The sequence below is a fragment of the Palaemon carinicauda genome, chromosome 13, assembly GCF_036898095.1.
Source record: "Palaemon carinicauda isolate YSFRI2023 chromosome 13, ASM3689809v2, whole genome shotgun sequence".
Lineage (NCBI taxonomy): Eukaryota > Metazoa > Arthropoda > Malacostraca > Decapoda > Palaemonidae > Palaemon > Palaemon carinicauda.
In genome coordinates, this window is record NC_090737.1 from 17,142,390 (window position 1) to 17,156,106 (window position 13,717).

The 13,717-nt window shown below is 34.8% G+C and overlaps 1 protein-coding gene across 1 annotated transcript in view; it reads left to right on the top strand.

Annotated features, from left to right (window-relative positions):
- The window catches only part of LOC137651895 (uncharacterized), a 58,418-nt gene extending 53,039 nt beyond the window's left edge, over positions 1-5,379 (top strand). Inside the window, exon 4 of the mRNA XM_068385097.1 lies at positions 4,647-5,379. Coding sequence (XP_068241198.1) covers positions 4,647-4,958 — 312 coding nt within the window. The 3' untranslated portion in view covers positions 4,959-5,379. The remainder of the gene's footprint in view (positions 1-4,646) is intronic.
- Positions 5,380-13,717: the final 8,338 nt, after the last annotated feature.

A 13,717-nucleotide genomic window follows, 5' to 3' on the forward strand; every position in this document is an offset into this window, starting at 1 on the left:
CCAAGGTCACTGCCATTCCTTATCACATTTTGATTATAGGGGAAAATATCCCTTTGTACGTAGCAATTACAGCTGTGGAATGCGCGGGTGAAGGATTCCTTCGTAAATCAGAGCTGTGTGTTCATGTAACCTTTATATTTCTTGGGTCAAATGTTGATTTATGATATTCGTTACCTTGCGAGGGTGTTGCTTAAATGACTTCTTGTCTTTACTTTGAGGGAATTATTAGGTTTAGTTTTTAATTTTTCTTAGGGGAAGTTCGAAATTGCTTTCTTGAATTAATTTTTTATCTATATGACCAAAGTCTAAAGAAAACCTTTCTAAGCTTTACCTTGAGGAAATTATTAGGTTTAGTTTTTAATTTTTCTTAGGGGAATTTCGAAATTGATTTCTTGAATCAATCTTTCATACATATCACCAAATTCGAAAGACTTTCTTAGCTTTACCTTGAGGAAATCATTAGGTTTCTTTTTTATTAATTTTTCTTAGGGGAATTTTTAAATTGTTTTCTTGAAACAATTTTTCATACATACGAACAAGTCTAAAGAAAGCTTTTCTTAGCTTTACTTGAGGAAATTATTAGGTTTAGTTCTTTAATTTTTATCAGGGGAATTTTGAAATTGTTTTCTTGAATCAATTTCTTATACATATGACCAAAGTCTAAAGAAAGCCTTTCTTAGCTTTACCTTAAGGACATTATTAGGTTTAGTTTTTAGTTTATTTTGAGTGGAATTTCAAAATTGTTTTCTTGAATAAATTTTTTTCATACATATGACCAAAGTCTAAAGAAAGACTTTCTTAGTTTTACCTTGAGGAAATTATTAGGTTTCCTTTTTATTAATTTTTTTAGGGGAATTTCGAAATTGTTTCCTTGAATCAATTTTTTATACATATCACCAAAGTCGAAAGAAAACCTTTCTTAGCTTTACTTGAGGAAATTATTAGGTTTAGTTTTTTAATTTTTATCAGGGGAATTTTGAAATCGATTTCTTGAATATTTTTTTTTTTTTGCATATCACCAACGTCTAAAGAAAGCCTAAAATGTAGTAGGCTACATACGAAAATCCTTTCAACTAACTGTCACCAATTATCCTAATTAATATTCCAACACTAATTGAATTGTATACTTTCCAAGGGATCTATTCAAAAGAGAAGGTTCTTCAGTATCTCAAAATAAGCCTTTACTAAGTAGATGTTACCTACCTCACATTAATGATCAAGTTTCGTCACAAAAGTAAATAAAAAGACAAATTTGGTTTTGGTTTCATTAACAGCAGCAATTATTTATATCATACTAAAAGCAGATCGACTCCTCTTTTTTAGATCTTAGAGAACTTATGTGTTGAAGTGAATAGATGTTCGCGTGGTCCACACATGCAGTGTGTTTATATGTACGTGTGCAAAAGCATGAACACTGTAAATACACGCGCGCGCACGCACACACGCAAACACACACACATATATATATACATATATACATATATACGTATATATATATATATATATATATATATATATATATATATATTTACAGTATATATATATCTATCTATCTATCTATCTATATATATATATATATATATATATACATATCTATATATATATATATATATATATATATATATATATATATATATCTATATATATATATATATATATATATATATATATACACATCAACAAATGCAGCCGTTTTTAGTTCACTGTAGGACAAAGGCCTCAGGCATGTCCTTACTCATGTCTGGAGTTTGGTTAGTTTTCCTCACCACTCTTGGAAACAGCGGATTAGTGATGGTGGGAAACTTTTGTCTGATTGCTCATAACAAACCAACATAGTATGGGTGGCCCTAACTACGCAAATCCTTTCACCAAGTTACGTTATCCCCACTCAGAAAGGAGTATTATATATATATATATATATATATATATATATATATATATATATATATATATATATATATAAATATATATATAAATATATATATATGTATATATATACATATATGTATATGTATATATATACATATACGTATATATATATATATATATATATATATATATATACACACATATACGTATATATATATATATATATATATATATATATATATATATATATATATATATATATATATGTTCATTTATAAATATAGCCCACAAGAGTTGCAGGTACTTTGCTGTTCTGGCTATTTCTTAAGACACGTTGGGGACAAAAGGAGCTTAGATATGAACAAAATCATAAGTGACTTCAAATTGAAGTTGACGCAAACACCAATTATCATGATCATAACTTTTATTCTTTTAGTTATTAACATTCCTTCCCTTTCGCTTGCTTGTAATTACGTAATGGTTGCCTGGAATTGGGAATTCTTGAAATATTTTTTATTTTTATGATCTTTCTCTTCTTTCGTAGTCAGAACATTAGCCGTTGTAATGACTACCGCAAATACTGGTTCTCTCGCTTGTGGGTACACTCGGGCTCACTATTCTATATTTCTCATCCTCTAGTTTTTTTTTTTCGTAAGTGTTTCATATTTTATAAATGAGAGATCTATTTTCAATGTTGGTACTGTTCTTAAAATATGTTATTTTAATCTTTCTTTACTTCTCTTGTAGTTTATAAATTTTCTTGTTCCCTTTCCTCACTGGGCTAATTTTCCCTGTTGAAGCCTTTGGGCTTATAACATCCTGCTTTTCCAACTAGGGTTGTAGCTTAGTTAATAATAATAATAATAATAATTATAATAACAATAATCATAATAACAACAATAATAATAAGAATGATACAAACAACAAGAACAAGAACAACAATAAAAACAACAACAATAATAATAATAATAAAGAACGCATCCTTACCCTCTTCGCCGGTTTTTTGTTTTTCTCAGACTCTCGGTAATTGTACGTAATTTGAATTAACCCTCACGCTACCGCTCCTTTGTTCCACCCTAGTCGGGGTATACTGTCAAGAGAGAGGCAGGAGTCAAAAGAAAAGGAGTTATGTTTTCTGGAGTCATTACTGCAATGCCGAGATTAATCATTAATCATTTACATAACAGAAATATTTTGACCTTGGGTTTTTTTTTTTTTGTTAAATAATAGCTCAGGTGTATTTTATTGTTAATTGTGCTTTGTTTTAGAGGATTTATTTCTTTCGTGAACTTTTATACTTCTTCGTTTTAGTTAAATTGTAGGTAGGGATTTTAATGAGCCCTCTCTTTTGTAGGAATTTGTGAGAACGATGGATTGACGAGCTAAGAAAATTTGAGGGTATAGATTGGTAGGTAGGGATTTTAATGAGCCCTCTCTTTTGTAGGAATTTGTGTGAACGATAGATTGACGAGCTGAGCAAATTTGAGAGTATAGACTGGTAGGTAGGGATTTTAACGAGCCTTCTCTTTTGTGTGAATTTGTGTAAACGATGGATTGACGAGCTAAGAAAATTTGAGGGTATAGACTGGTAGGTAGGGATTTTAACGAGCCTTCTCTTTTGTGTGAATTTATGTAAACGATGGATTGACGAGTTAAGAAAATTTGCAGTTATAGACATGCATAGAAAGACCATAAAGAGGTTGGAGTGGAAGAACATGTCTGAGGCCTTCATGCTACAATGGACTAGTAACAGCTGATGATGATGATGATGATTTCATTTGTATCGTTTCTTTATTATTATTATTATTATTATTATTATTATTTGCTAAGCTACAACCCTAGTTAGAAAAGCAGGATGCTATAAGCCCAGGGGCTCCAACAGAGAAAACAGCCCAGTGAGGAAAAGAAAAACGGAAAAATGAAATATTTTAAGAACAGTATCAAAATAAATATCTCCCATATAAACTATAAAAATTTTAACGAAACAAGAGGAAGAGAATTATGATAAAATAGTGTGCTCGAGTACCTTCAAGCAAGAGAACTCTAACCCAAGACAGTGGTACAGAGGTTATGGCACTACCCAAGACTAGAGAACAATGGTTTGATTTTGGAGTGTTCTTCTCCTAGAAGAGCTGCTTACCATAGTTGAAGAGTCTCTTCTACCCTTACCTAGAGGAAAGTAGCCACTGAACAATTACGGTGCAGTAACCCCTTAGGTGAAGAAGAATTTCTTAGTAATCTCAGTGTTGTCAGGTGTATGCAGTGTAGGTAATAACGTACCATTCATGATTTAACTAACGTTATCAATCCTAGAATTTGTGTTTGGATTCTAATATAGCATATTATTATTATTATTATTATTATTATTATTAGCTATGCTACAACCCAAGTTGCAAAAGCCGGATGCTGTAAGCACAAGGGCATCAGCAGCGAAAATAGCCCAATGAGGAAAGTAAAAAAGGAAATAAATAAAGAAGTAATGAACAATTGAAATATTTCGATGGCAGTAACAGCATTAAAATAAATCTTTCAAACATGAACTAAAAATAGTGTCATGTCAACCTGTTCAACATAAAAAACTTTCACTGCAAGTTTCAACTTTTAAAATTAAAATGTAAATTTCCGATTTGAAATACGACAATAATTTCCATGTGCTTTTGTCTCAATATTATAAAATTTTTGCAAGCGTAACTAATACTGAAATTAGAATGTAAACTTCAGTTTTGAAACACAACACTAATGTTTTATATTTTTCTGTCTCTCCTCTTGTCCCGTAGAACATCGAGATCGAGAATGACTGCGACTCGACAAGTTCCAGCATTCTGGATGGCGACCCTGGACTCAACACCCCGCACAGAAGCGAGCCGCGGTCGAAACTCTCTTCCAGCACGCCCAACATCAACTTCGGCCATTCCAACGGCGTCGCCTACAACGACTACCCAAACAGGCATTCCCTCGGCTCCCTCCAGCATCGGGGAAGCGACGGAAGCTTCACCCTGTCGCAGATGAGGGCGTCCGCCAAAATACGTCGGGGGGAAGCGCCCGATAGGAATCTGGATGACTTGCGGCTGGAGGAAGTGACCTCCTGAATATTCGTAGGATTTTGGAGGTTCCTTGCGAACGGTGACGAATATGTTTTGATATTTCAGGTCATTTCTATCTACTTTCTTAACTGATGCTTAGGCGTCTTAAGAAGTTGAGGTCTGAGTCATATCTGTAACTCAAGTGAAACATAAGTTTTCCAAATAATTTATTTTGCCTTTCCGATCTTATCGCCAGGCGAATATCATGAAAATATTACAAGGATAAACCTAAGTCACCGCTTTATTTCAGTTTGTTATTAATTTAGATATAAGAATCAAATATGGCGCTTTGCCTGCTATTATTAAATATTATCTCTCCAGAGAAAATTCCTGATTTGTTTTTATTTTTCCAAGCCAACATGATTTCAGGGAAAATTTGAGCTTTAAGGAGGATTTAAAATCTGGTTTGTTTTAAAGATGTACATTCAAATGCTAAGGGATAAGGTCTTTTAAGCTGTATATTTCCTTTTCCCAAATTATAACGATATCTAGTTCACACTCACGTACACAAACACACACACAAATACACATTCTTAAATGACACATACACGCATATATAGATTAAATATATACATAAAAATAAATATACAGTACGTAAAAATAAATACACATATAAATAAATATGTATACATATATGTATAAATACAAGTGTATACAAATATGTATAAATATAAATATATGCATATCTAGATAAAGAAAAAACTCACATCAATATCTTTTCGTAGCAATGAAAGTGTCTTTTGCTTCTTAGCTATGTATATATTTCCCATTGAATTTCCATTGATTTCAAATACCCAAGTTTAGATATATTTCACGGTGAATCTATATCATCTTTCAAATAACTTGGGGTTATGAGTATTTTCTAGCGATTTTCTAATATCAAAATGCCTCAGACTCAAATATATTTCCCGGAGAATTTCTATGACTTACCGAATGTCTTGAATATATTTTTCCGTGAATAGCTATTGGTCATTAGATCACGTCAGTGGAACATGAAATTGATAAGTGGAACTTGAAATTGTTATTTGAAATTTGAAACTGGTGATTGAAACTGGAAATTGGTATTTGGAACTTGAAATTGTTAAGTGGAGCTTGAAATTGTTAAGTGGACTTGAAATTGGTAAGTGGAACTTGAATTTTTTAAGTGGAACTTGAAATTGATAAGTGAAACTTGAAATTGTTAAGTGGAACTTGAAATTGATAAGTGGAACTTGAAATTGTTAAGTGGACTTAAAATTGTTAAGTGGAACTTGAAATTGGTAAGTTGACTTGAAATTGTTAAGTGGATATATGAATCAGGTTCTGCTCCTTTCACAGTTTAAAGAATTTACTCTCTTTAGAAAACATTACTTTATAACGAAATGAACTAAAAAATTACTGTTTATATTCATAGATTTGTATCCCGTGTGCATTTGGGGGTTGAGAACTTGCAAATATAAAAATGTATTCGTTTTTAAATTATTATATTTTCTCACGCAGGCGATAGAGAATTATTGTTAATGCTAATGTCGGTGAATAAATGAAGGTGTCAAAGTAATTTACGTAATTATTATTATTATTATTATTATCTTTTTTTTTTTTTTTTTTTTTTTTTTTTTTTTTTTTTTTTTTTTTTTACTGAAATGATGTTCAGTAAATGCACTGATAAGGTTTGTGTATAGAATGAAGTATCCAGGTTTGGTGTACATAAAATTACTCTCTTTAAGTAAACAGAGTACAAGTAATTTTTTTCTATCCGGGGTAATTTCTGGAGTTTTTAAACCTGTTCAGAGAATCACTTCATTAAATAGGTCATGTAATCATCGAAAAAAAATTACATTTATTTACTGTGTTACTTAGTGCCACAGTTCAGTTATGTTCATATGCAAAAAACAAATGTTAATAAATTAAAAATTTCTTCATCGAAATACAATGAAAATATTATTTTATGTTGTTTATACATTAAGAAATAATTATTGAGTGTCTTATGTTGTTTATACATTAAGAAATAATTATCGAGTGTCTTATGTTGTTTATACATTAAGAAATAATTATCGAATGTCTTATGTTGTTTATACATTAAAAAATAATTATCGAGTGTCTTATGTTGTTTATACATTAAGAAATAATTATCGAGTGTCTTATGTTGTTTATACATTAAGAAATAATTATCGAGTGCCAGTGGTTATTCTAATGAAATAGATGGATGATTTATTATGTAAGTATTCTATAAAATGCACAATTGTATGTTATTATATACCAGATATAAAAAAAACTCGAATTATTTTAATGAATGGTAATTTTATTTCACTAATGAAATGTGGTGCTGAAGTAACTAAATAAATACTATTCTAAATATCATCCTGTTTTTATTTTCATATCCTTTCGTAATTTTTTTTTTCTATTTTGTGGTATATAAATACCAATAGTTATTTATTTTAGGAGGAAAAAAAATAATTGTGTTGGCCGATGTGGTAACGTCCCTGAATGGTAACCGCCAGACTGGGGTTCGAGTCCCTCTCAAACTCGTTACTTGATTTGGTTGCTGCAACCTCACCATCCTTGGGGGAGCCTTATAGGTCTACCTGCGGAGACAACAGCAGCCATTGCCTGGCTCTCCTTAGTCCTAGTTAGCATGGAGAGGGGGCTTGGGCGCTGATCATATGCATATATAGTCAGTCTCTGGGGCATTGTCCTGACTGATAGAGCGGCCTTTAAAGCTACGTCACATTGTTAAACCTTTCGGAAGCAGACTAATAACACAGGCGCTCTGGTCCGCTCTCGCTCCAGTCATGATAGAAAAAAAAAAATCAATATGTACAGTTAGAATCAAAAGAACGCAGACACTCGGGGGAAATCTTTCGTTAGATGTCTCTGTTGTTCCCATGACAAAAGAGACAAGGTGTTGCTCTTCTTACTACTTCTACGAAATAGGCGGAGCCTTCACAAACATTAGCGAACCAAAGACAGTAAAGGGCTGTCCTTGTTAGCAAAAGCATACAAAAGTTACAAATCGAATTGCCATATTTCAATTCTTTATTATCATTTGATGTCTCAAATATCCACTGCAAATACAAAACACACACATTATATATATATATATATATATATATATATATATATATATATATATATGCATATATATACATACATATATATATATATATATATATATATATATATATATATATATATATATATATATATATATATATATGTGTGTGTGTGTGTGTGCGTGTGTGTGTAATACCAATTTTCGTGCCAGTTTCTCGGACCAGGGTTCGATTCCCCGGCCGACCAGAAGCTAATATCTCTTGAGTTTTTTCCCCCTTGGTTCTCTGATCCCGAGGTATACAGCGAATCCAGATATTAAGGGAGCATAATATATGGCTTTTATAAATATGAAAAACACGTCTAACTGTGCAAAATTTATCATTATATATATATATATATATATATATATATATATATACTGTATATATATATGAATATATATATATATATATGTATATATATATATATGAAGATATATATATATGTATATATATATATATATATATGTGTGTGTGTGTGTCTGTGTGTATGTGTGTGTGTGTGTGCAGAAATCACAAAAGCTAACACGTGATGAGCATAAAATAATCATGTATCATAGCCACAAAACGAAGAATGAAAACACAAACACAGTTCTCCTTTGGTGACTATAATATAAATATATATATATATATATATATATATATATATATATATATATATATATATATATATACATATATTATATATCTATCTATCTATCTATCTATCTATATACAGTATGTATATATATATATATATATATATATATATATATATATATATATATATATATATATATATATATATAATTTGATAACTTGAAGAAAACAGCAGACAACTTAAGAGCTAAGAAATCGTGGTCTTTATAAAAAACGAAGGAAAAATAGCATTTGGGTCTACACCTCGATAGCATAAACATCCATGAAGAGTGTTCCTTAAGACTTGAATGCTAAGCTAGTTAGTTTAGCCTCAGAAAAACAAGAATGAGGAAAATCTATTTTCTCAATACTCTACTTACTGTCTATTATGGTCAGCTATATCAAAACGTAATCATACGAAATCCCCTTTAATGTCTTATTCCCCCATAAATGAATTTATCATAGAAATAAGCAAAATAGTAACAGGTAAGAAAATAATACCCAGAAAACACACACACACGCACACACACACACACACACACACATATATATATATATATATATATATATATATATATATATATATATATATATATATATATATATATATATATATATACGTGTGTACGCGTGTGAAGGTACCCCGTTCCCACTCTTCCCGTAAGCTAACTTTCGCTTTGACATCCAGATTGCGTATTCGTTTGACCAGTTCCTCTCCTCCTGCCGTTGCGCTTCTTGGTCGAATTTCTTTTGACGAACATCTTGATTCCTTGAAGGCGTTTCATGACGACGGAACCCAATTGAACCATTGGTCCCTTTGCAATTAAAATATCCTTTTTATAATGACCGTAAGAGGTCTCGTGTCTCAAATTGCCTTACCTGATGATGATGATTTAGATTGACCCGCATATAAACGAGGCGGACCACGGGCCCTTGCGTTGGCAGCCCGTAAGGGGAACGGAGCGTTGGTTGTATCTTTTAAAAGCTGTTACTTGTTTTGGATGACACGAACACTGATGACAGACAGATGATGATGAGTCTGACACAGAATGACGACCAAAGCTGGAGCCCGAAGTTCAAATCCGGGACGCAGTAAACCAAAAATCTCCCATCCCAAACCCGTTCCTTCGTCGGTCCTAGATAATTATTTTTCTTATAAGCACGTGCTAACAAGAAGACGTCCAATTGGAGTATCTCTCCTTAGAAGTTCTTCCTTTTAGAGGAAAACAAAAATACTTCAGATTGAAGAATTTTAGCTTTCTCTGGTCCTTCAATATTCTCAACTTCTGTGCAGTTTCCGCCTTATTCTGCACAGTCTTATATTTTTGGATCTTCAACATTATGGGCTTTACTTTCTCATTTCAAATCCGCACAATCGTAAAGTGATCAACAATTAATATCTAGTTCTCCTTTTCGGGTTCTTTATTTTTTCTCTCCCGTTCTCCTTCCTGTCTCCCTCTTCTTCCTGGATTTTCTGTCCGAATCCTTTCAAAGAAATCCATTATTAGTCTTGAAGATTCTTGTTTAGCTTTTCATAACTGCCTTCCTGATTCCACTTGTCGTTGATTCCTTTTTGAGGATGTATTTTGGTTTTCATCCAAAGTCGCAGATCCAATAATTCTCTTAACTTTCACCAAAGCATTTTCTGAATCACCCAAATCTTGTTTCCTTTTTCATGGCCTCAGAGGCAAGTTGGTGATAAAATCTTGCAAATTTGGGTTGATCAATAAAACGATTAAAACCATCTTTTTACCTTTTTCTAACATTCCTGCTCGAGACGAATGACAATTTGAATCCAATTTGGAAATGCATTGGTATTCCATATTTCTCCTAACAGCTCTGATAGGAAAGTATTCTACTTTCCTATTGATGAAGAAAAACTAATTGGAGTCGAACAACGAATTGGGAGAACTCTGAAGACTATTTCACTTGGTTCTTCAATATTCTCTACTTCTGTGCAGTTTCCGCCTTTTTCTTCACAATCTTTATTTTTGGATCTTCGACATTATGGGCTGCACTTTCTCATTTCAAATCCGCACAATCGTAAACTGATCAACAAATAATAACTAGTTCTCCTTTTTGGATACTTTAGTTTTCCTGTCTCGCTCTTCTTCCTGTATTTTCTGTCCGAATCCTTTCAAATAAATCAGTTATTAGTCTTCAAGATTCTTGTTTGCTTTTCATGACTTTCTTCCTGATTCCACTTGTCGTTGATCCCTTTCTTCATAGAAGAGAGAAATCTTCATTAAAAAAGAATCTTGAAGACTTATTCTTTCTCTCCATGAGGAAGAAGAAGTCTTCAAAACCAGAATCTTGAAGACTTCTTCTTCCTCATGGAGAGAAAGAAGTCTTCAAGATTCTTGTTTTGCTTTTCATGACAGCCTTCCTGTTTCCACTTGTTGTTGATCCCTTTCTTTTTAGAAGAAAGAAGTCTTCAAAAAAAGAATCTTGAAGACTTCTTCTTTCTCTCTATGAGGAAGAAGAACTCTTCAAAACAAGAATCTTGAAGACTTCTTCTTTCTCTCCATGAGAAAGAAGAAGTCTTCAAAACAAGAATCTTGAAGACTTCTTCTTCCTCATGGAGAGAAAGAAGAAGTCTTCAAGATTTTTTTTTTGAAGACTTCTTTCTTCTAAAAAGAAATGGATCAACGACAAGTGGAAACAGGAAGGCTGTCATGAAAAGCAAAACAAGAATCTTGAAGACTTCTTCTTCCTCATGGAGAGAAAGAAGAAGTCTTCAAGGTTCTTGTTTTGCTTTACATGACTGCCTTCCTGATTCCACCCTTCATGTTTTTTTTAAAAATAAGCTAGATGCATGAACTCTCTATTGTTGGCTGGGCGGGGCTCCACCCTCCCCCCTAGCCCGAAGGGCCTCCCCCTTCCCGCTGGCAGGGCGGGGCTCCCCCCTTCCCGCTGGCAGGGCTCCCCCCTTCCCGCTGGCAGGGCGGGGTTCCCCCCTTCCCGCTGGCAGGGCGGGGCTCCCCCCTTCCCGCTGGCAGGGCTCCCCCCTTCCCGCTGGCAGGGCGGGGCTCCCCCCTACCCGCTGGCAGGGCGGGGCTCCCCCCTTCCCGCTGGCAGGGCGGGGCTCCCCCCTTCCCGTTGGCAGGGCGGGGCTCCCCCCTTCCCGCTGGCAGGGCGGGGCTCCCCCCTTCCCGCTGGCAGGGCGGGGCTTCCCCCTACCCGCTGGCAGGGCGGGGCTCCCCCCTTCCCGTTGGCAGGGCGGGGCTCCCCCCTTCCCGCTGGCAGGGCGTGGCTCCCCCCTACCAGCTGGCAAGGTAGGGCTCCCCCTTCCAGCTGGCAGGGCGGGGCTCCCCCCTTCCCGCTGGCAGGGCGGGGCTTCCCCCTACCCGCTGGCAGGGCGGGGCTCCCCCCTTCCCGTTGGCAGGGCGGGGCTCCCCCCTTCCCGCTGGCAGGGCGTGGCTCCCCCCTACCAGCTGGCAAGGTAGGGCTCCCCCTTCCAGCTGGCAGGGCGGGGCTCCCCTCTTCTCGTTGGCAGGGCAGGGTTCCTCGTTAACAAATCTAAGAATTACTGTAAATATATATATATATATATATATATATATATATATATATATATATATATATATATATATATATATAATTTCGTACAGTTTGGAGAATTAGCAGTAGTCTGCTAGGCACAGATCCCGATATAGCAGGGATAAATTGACCCTCAAAGGGCATATGACAAGCAATAATCTAGAAAAAATATCAGAATCATGATGTTGTAATTTTCAGCACATTTTGAGGGCTCTATGATGGTTGGTTCTTCAGGTCGTTTTCTCCGGTAGTATGGTGGAAACTCTTAAACTGGACTTTTGAATCTTGTCAGGAATGGGTTCAGTCATACGAGGGACTAATTTCAGGCCATTATCTTTACAGAATCCAAATTCTTCCATGTAGATTCCAACTGTGCTTTACTGATCCAGTTCCGTAAACATCAGACACCAGCTGATCAAAGACGTCTCAGTCGCCATGAAACACTGTTCCTTCAGGTTGATCCTTAACCACATCACTATTACTGATTACTGAAACTGATTACTGTCCAGCTGCTACATTCTCACTTACATCTTCCAGTAAGCTGTCCAAAAACCAGGGTAATAAAACTAGAAAAATAAACACATGTACCGTATAAAAGGAATTATACAATACGAACTGAAAATGCTAAGCTAAAAAGGGAGAGAAACATTGCTTACAAACTTGAAATTAAATTCTTTAAAGCGCACTCACCCCTTGCCCCATTGATACCATATTCTAGATAGCTTTTGTGCACATGTTTACGAATTCTAGCCCAAAATTAGGGCTTATCTATTGAAATCCTTGGTTTCTTGTTCCTTAAGAATGGCGTGACTTTATTTCTTTTTTCCCCTGTCGTTTCACAAATCGCACTATAAAGACGTAGCGTAACAGCTTATCGGTAACTAGATAATATCAGCTTAGTTAGAAATGAAGTTTGTAATTTTAACACTGAAATGGATAAAGCGGAGTCAAGCTGCCAACTAATCATTAAGAGTTCATCTGTAACATGACTGGTATAGAATGGACATCTTGGCCCCAATCTTCTTCGGCTCTCAATATTCTCTCCCTCTCTCACTCCTTCTCGCTCTCACTCCTTCTCACTCTCACCCCTTCTCGCTCTCACCACCCTCGGACTCTTTTACCCCTTCTCACTTCTTTACCAACCTCTCTCTCTCTCTCTCTCTCTCTCTCTCTCTCTCTCTCTCTCCTCGCCTCGTCAGAACTCTCAAAATTTACGTTTTGCTCCAATTATTATTATTATTATTATTATTATTATTATTATTATTATTATTATTACCTTCGCCAAGGAGGTCATGTTTTCACCTCTGTCTATTTGTTTGTCACCAACCTAATTCAAAAAGTTACAGGCGAATTTTGACCAACATACTACAAATATATTAAAAACGATGTATTCAGGCCGAATCTCTCTCTCTCTCTCTCTCTCTCTCTCTCTCTCTCTCTCTCTCTCTCTCTCTCTGAATGTCATTTAGGCCGGTATAACTCATGTATGGTGGTTTTTTTTATTATTATTTTACATTGAACCATATCTGAAAGTAC